The 6,453-nt window shown below is 47.4% G+C and overlaps 1 protein-coding gene across 1 annotated transcript in view; it reads left to right on the forward strand.

The window, feature by feature from the left end:
* Positions 1-6,369, forward strand: part of PDZD9 (PDZ domain containing 9) — a 12,109-nt gene extending 5,740 nt beyond the window's left edge. Inside the window, exons 4-5 of the mRNA XM_019649902.1 lie at positions 3,249-3,438; positions 5,241-6,369. Of these exons, the coding sequence (XP_019505447.1) occupies positions 3,249-3,438; positions 5,241-5,643 (593 nt within the window). The 3' untranslated portion in view covers positions 5,644-6,369. The remainder of the gene's footprint in view (positions 1-3,248; positions 3,439-5,240) is intronic.
* Positions 6,370-6,453: the final 84 nt, after the last annotated feature.

Below are 6,453 nucleotides of genomic sequence, written 5' to 3' on the forward strand. Positions count from 1 at the left end.
AATTATAAAAAATAATATTTTATTCAATAATGTAATCAAATAAAAAACACTGCAATTTGTCATCGACCGGCGTGCTCATCGGCGATCACAGGAGGACACCGCAGGATCGCAGGGAGCAGGTAAGGGACTTCTCTGGGACACTGCAGTGTAATCCCGAGTGTGGCTCGGGGTTACCATTTCTGGCAGTGAAAATTAACTCTGAGCCACACTCTGGAGTTACCGCTTCTGGCAGTGAAAATTAACCCCAAGCCACACTCGGGATTACCACCAGGGTAGTTAAAGAAAGTCGATAAATGATGCTATCATGAAACAGTTTACCTCTCCTCAAAAGCCAAAGCATTTTCTCCACGTATCACTGCATGGTGTCGGGGATCCAACTGCCAGAGTTCTGGACTTCCTAGACCAAAGGAACTCCAGGACACAGCCCCTGGACTCTGTGTGTCCTCCTGGGCTTCTCTGGAGTCAGGTGATAGAGGCTGGCTGATAACCAGAGTGCACGCACGCTCCCTAGAGTGAGAAAGGAGTGTTTTATGCACAAGAGACAGAGTCTGGTGGCAGGGCCACAGCTGGGGGGCTACTTGGGGACGGAGGCAGCCTTGAATTCATCTTGTAAATCCAGGACTTACCTACAGCACCGACACAGCGATTATGCCTGTGCTTAATAAATGAATAATGACGACCGGCCTCAGGCATTGTGCAAAACATTTCCACCTCTATGAGCTCGTTGAATCTTTGCAACACTCTGGGATGGTGGGTAACAAAATACAGAGGCTTAGAGAGAAGTAACTCATTCACAATGGATCTGAGCTGTCAGAGCTGGGACCTGAATGGTCAGAGCTGGGACCTGAACCATGTCTGCCTAGAAAGCCCATACCTTTGACTAGAAGTGAGATTTCAGTACAGGGAAGTCCAGGGTCCCAGATCGCCTCAGGACAAGTCAGCCACTTCGTGTCAGGGTCAAGGCTTCGAGGCTGTCATTTGCTCCTTCAGACAGTGACTGAGATTTCGAGGTGAACCTCCTAGAAACCTGCTGCCTTTGACCCCATGACTCCCCAGCCCCGTTCTCATCCATGTGCTTAAAATTTCTTGCCTTTGGTTTTTCATAATAGGGTTTCAACTTGATTTCCTAACTTAGTTTACTGTTAGTTTATCTTGGCAAAACATTAAATGCCTTTTGGCCAGTATGGCTTTGACAGACTGCAACATCCAGAAGAAATTAAAATAGCTTTGAAGGTAAATACAAGTCGTGTGCTGGCCACCACCCTTACGAGGCCACGCGCGTTCAGTAAGCATTTCCTGAATGGCTGCTGTGTGCCGGCATCCTGCTAGGTGCTGGGGTGTAATGCTGAGCCAAACACATGTGGTCTCTAACCACATGCAGCTTTGGGAATTTACAGCCTAGTTGGGAGAGATGGAAAAAAAAAAAAATGAAGGCTATTTTTCGGTAGTGACCTGGCTGCTGCAAAGTTGATTTAATATAGGTAATTGAAAAAAAGTTTCTATGATGTGGTTCCTACAGCCTATTAGAAAAAGTGTGTAATGAGGTCGGTATTCATAAGGCCAGGTTGATGTTTCTTTATGAAGGGGAATGTTCATATCCATTGCCATAGTAATCACATTCATACAACAACACGTTTGCTTTACAGCCAGGATGGTCAGTGTATTTTCTGCCCTCTTGAGAAAAGTCACCCTTTGATGACATAATTAAGCAGAATGCCACACATGGCATTCAGTTATGAACAGCCCTTGTCACATCAGACAAGTAAGCCCTCCAGTGTTTTCTGCCTGTAATTAACCTCCGTTGGCTGCGATCTGCAGGCAGCTAGGAGAAGCAGCCTTGTTTCCTTCAGAAATCAGCACCAGGGATGCGGTTGCTTTGCACCCCCAGCCACTTTTGAAGACCCAAGTAGAAGGTTTTCTCCACCCTTTTAAGTGTTCACTTTCTTTAACTCCAGGAACTTGTTTCTGATAGGATCTATGGAAACTTGTTCCTGGCATTCCTTGGAGGCCTCCTGTGGGCTCAGTATACTTCCCGGTGTAGTACCGGAGAAGATACTTCATCCTGACTTGTCCTCGGAGTTCAGGCTCTCGCTGCCTGGGACCGAGGGTGGCTGAAGGGTCGCCAGCTTCCCACGCACCGAGAGGTGAACACATCCTTTGGGACTTCATCCGATGTTAGCTATCGGGTCTCCATTCCCTTAGTACTAGTGCGATCTGAGGGCTATGATTTTACCGGGTGTGAGCCTGTCCTTAAAAATCTGGCTCTCTACTCCGTCCTCTCGCGCGGGATACCCTCGTAGCAGTCAGGGCTCTTCATTGCGAGCAACAGGAAAGTTCTGTTAAGACACTGAATTTAGAGCACTGAGTCTGACAGGCCGAAGAACCAGGCTTGGAAACGGGCAAGAACAAAGGGCCATGGGAGCCGTGCTGTCCATTCCGCCCCAGGTTCTGTGGCCCAGGTGGGAGGGCCCAAAGGCTGGCTCTCATTTACAGGTCCATGCCTTCGCAGCTGCGGGGTAGGGAGCTGGGTGCAAGTGAATAACTGGTGTTTTTAGCACCCAACTTGGGGGTTTCGGCGCTTCCTGTCACCATGTGGTTCTCTTCCGACTTGCCGTGGGCTCAGACGCTCCTTGGTTGACCATCACGCTTCCTTCCCTGTAAAGTGGGACCTGCTCATTGTATCCCCGTGAACCAACACAGTCTCTGTCTACACATCTTAAGCTTAATTAAAGCACGCTAATTGTCCAGTGTTTCATGCACGGCAATTAGCTCCGCCAGTACCGTACAAGGGCAGAACATGAAAACGAAAGGTTTGATGTTTAATATCGTCTATGCACTGGAAATTGCCAGGCTGGTATAATAGAAAGTAGGTCATTTATCAACACTTAGTACAAGTGGCTTTTTCTTTAATAGTAACAGCCATTCATCTTATGTGAAACACACACATTTTTAGAATCCTGAAGGATGCCTCTGTCCCACCAAGGACTTCAGAAACGCTGTAAAAACATATCATATCTGCCATGACAGTGCCATTAAGCAATGTCCTGCATGCGTTCTTTATTATACAAAGGACACTCATGTCACGGAGATGGTCACTTTTATTAAATAAAAGCTGAAGCCTGGTTCTGGTTTAAGATGAACCACTGATATGAATACATAAAATGCAACAGCTCACAATGACGTCAGAAGCGGTATGGCCCCTTTACATCACCATCTGAATTTTACTTGTATTTTTTTTCCCTTTTCAGGTGATGTTCTGATTAGTGTCGGCCACACCAATGTGTTAGGATACACTCTTCGAGAATTTTTAAAGTTGCTTCATCATATCACCATAGGAACAGTGCTGCAAATCAAGGTTTACCGGGATTTTATCGACATACCCCAAGAATGGCAAGAAATACATGATTTGATCCCTGAGACCAAATTCCCAGTAACATGGTAAGTAATTCATCTGAGGAAATCTGTGTTACCCTACAGAGTCCTCCAGGGTTAATGGGGGGTTGTCACATGGACCACGGTAGGAGGGACGGGTGACACTGCCCGAACAAGTCAGTGGGGGTCTAAGCCCTTTTGTGAAGGACAGTCTGCAGGACCTAATATGAGGGAGAATGAAAAGGCAGGAGCTTTGAACCTGGAGTTAAAAGAAAGGGACCACCTGTCCGATGGGAACTCTGCCTCCAAACATATATGTGACACGCCCCCCTTTCCAGCTGGTCCTTAAACATTTCCTCATGTGTCTCCTGTGTGTTCATTCACCTGCTCTCTGGATCCTTCTTGGTAATATTTGAGCCCTTTTAAGCCTTTCTCATCTGAGCAAAGCCCACCTCACCTCCACTCTCCTCTCCCTGTCCCGTGACTCCAAACTTATTCAAAGAGTTGTACAGGTGGCCCCATTTCCCAGTGACACCCACTCCCCTGATTCTCCTATGACCTCTGCCCCCTTGCTCTTGGTCTAACCCAGCCTTGGAGTTTCTCAAGGTTTAATCTTTGGCTCTCGTCTCAATCTCCCAGCCAATGTCAGTGGTTCCTGTGGTTTCTATTATCCACACGTTAATAATTTTCAAAATGCATTGTCTCCAAATTTGTATATTTAGACACCCACTGGAAACCTCCACTTGGATATATCATAAGCCTCTCAAACTCATCATGCCTAAAATCAAAAGCCAGCTCACGTCTGCTCTTCCAGTGGCCCTGTCTTCTGGGGGAGTGTCTGCCCAGTGGAACGAGTCAGAAATTTAGGGGTTGTTCTTGATTTCTCCATCTCTCGTCTCCCCCCCTCCCCCAAATCACTAAGACTTGTCATTCACCTTCCAATTATCCCTAACGTTTGTCCACTTCTCTCTGGCCACTGCCATCACGCCTGTCAAAGCCGCCATTTTGTCTCCCCACATCTACTCTTGTCCCCTTGTCATTCTCGACACAGAACGATCCTTTTACAAAGCAAATCGGGTCGTGACACGCCTGCTTAAAAATCTTGAAGACCTTCTTTTGTTGTCAGGCTAAATGCCCAAATCCTAACATTGTCCCGTGCCATCCATGGGTGGCTGGGTCTGCACACCTCCAGCCCGTGTCCCACTGCTCTCCCTGCCCTCAGTCCACTTTGGCTGACACCTGTTTTACCTTGTGTTGACCTTGGCCTTGGGGCATTTGCACTTGCTTCTGTCTGCAGCAAGCTCAGGACCCTGGTGTGACTCCTCCTGGAGGCTCCCGGGGCCAACTCTGTCCTCGAGGAAGTGTTAAATGCTGGCGTACGCTGTCCTAGCGCCCCGTGTCTCTCCTTCACAGCGTTTATGCAGAGTGATGCTAGGAGAGAAAACAACTCACACATCTCTCACGAGTGGCATGCTGACAGTCTCTGAGCCCCACTGTTTCCTGGCTCCCCTGGAAACTGGTAAAATCCTGTGATTGCTGAGCCCACGGGACCCGTAAGAACAGTGTTCTATGGAGGACAGAGCCAGGCGATGTATCATCCTGGGTGGAATGAAATGAACCCACCCTCAGAGCTCTGCTAATATCCCGAGCAGTAGTCTGCAGAGCTTTTTAAAGTAATGTGAAATAACTGAAGGTTGAGATCGACTTACATTTAGGAATGGAAACAAATTTAAAGGTACATTTGAAAAGAGAAAAATTCCAGCAACACGGACGGTAGGGCTGAAGCCCTTGAGCCCAAGCAGGTGGTAAGATACCTTGTGAGGGACGGTGAATGTTCAGACACTAAAAGTCCTTTCCATTCTCTTCAGCGCAACAGAGAAAGCTGAGCAGACAAAAGCTGACTGTCTCACTAGCGATGACAAGAAAGACGTGGTTTTAGACGAAAAACTTAAGTTTCACCAGTCTCCACGGCCCGCTGTGCATCACCCTGCAAGGAGGCCCATGTCGATCTCCAGAGAATGGCATGGATACGGAAAGGACCGTGCTACCAGCATAGGGCAAGACCTCAGCTATGACGTCATGGTTCAGAGAGACCAGGAGAGAGAGGCGAGGACGCCCTCCCCGTACTGGACAATGGCGAAGCGGGACAGAGAGAGCTCGTCGTCGTCCTCAGCCTCAGACGCCTTCTGGCTGGAAGACTTCGCCCAGGCGGAGAAGGGCCAGGGTCAGCCCGTATCAGTGTCGGTTAGGCAGCAGCCTGCAAATCCATGATCCCAGGAGCATTTCTCTGGGAAACACCCGATTCCAGTTTGGCTATACTCACGGGATTCGTGCAGACTGACCAGTTCTCTTTCGCCACGGTGTGGGAAGCCATTAGACCTTCAAAGTGACAGCCAAAGATGTCCCTCTCTGGCGTGTCACATTTTATTCTCAAAACAGCAGCATCGTTCAGATCACGAAGCCCCTCGTTTCTTTTAGAAAATGCGGCAGAGCACCCCATATCAGAGCATGTGGACACAGCAGAGGGTTCATTTTAAGTAGCACATTACTGTTTACAGACTTAATTTCTCGTTTTGCAGACTGCAGTGCCCTACTTAAAAGCAATAATAGAGATATTTTTTGGCTAGTTATTTATATTATATTTGTTTTCCTTTACTGCCTTACTGTTACTTGGAATGTCAGGTTGACAGTTAACTACCTGAAAGTGACAGGCTACAAGGAGATGAGAAAACACAAAGCCTCCGCAGTGAGGATAGAGCAGATACTTAAAATGAAGCAGTGGGAATACAGGATATGACTGACAGGGAATTCATTTCTCATAAACAGCCTCTCTTGCAAAAAGGGGGCAAAACCCAGACCATGACTGTTAATTACCCAAAAGGAGAGACTGTTCAACTGCTTTATCTGAAAAAGCCACCAACAATCATCTGTAAATACCAACTCTGAGGGCTATTGAGCCTGGATTTCAATAGTTTCTGAGGCTTCTCATACTCCTGTTTGCCTTTACAGCATCGAAAACAAAGACTTCCGCAGATAATAGATACTTGTTGATGAGCTGATTAGGAAAAATGAAAGAAAACC

The sequence above is a fragment of the Hipposideros armiger genome, unplaced genomic scaffold (assembly GCF_001890085.2).
Source record: "Hipposideros armiger isolate ML-2016 unplaced genomic scaffold, ASM189008v1 scaffold_135, whole genome shotgun sequence".
Taxonomy (NCBI): domain Eukaryota; kingdom Metazoa; phylum Chordata; class Mammalia; order Chiroptera; family Hipposideridae; genus Hipposideros; species Hipposideros armiger.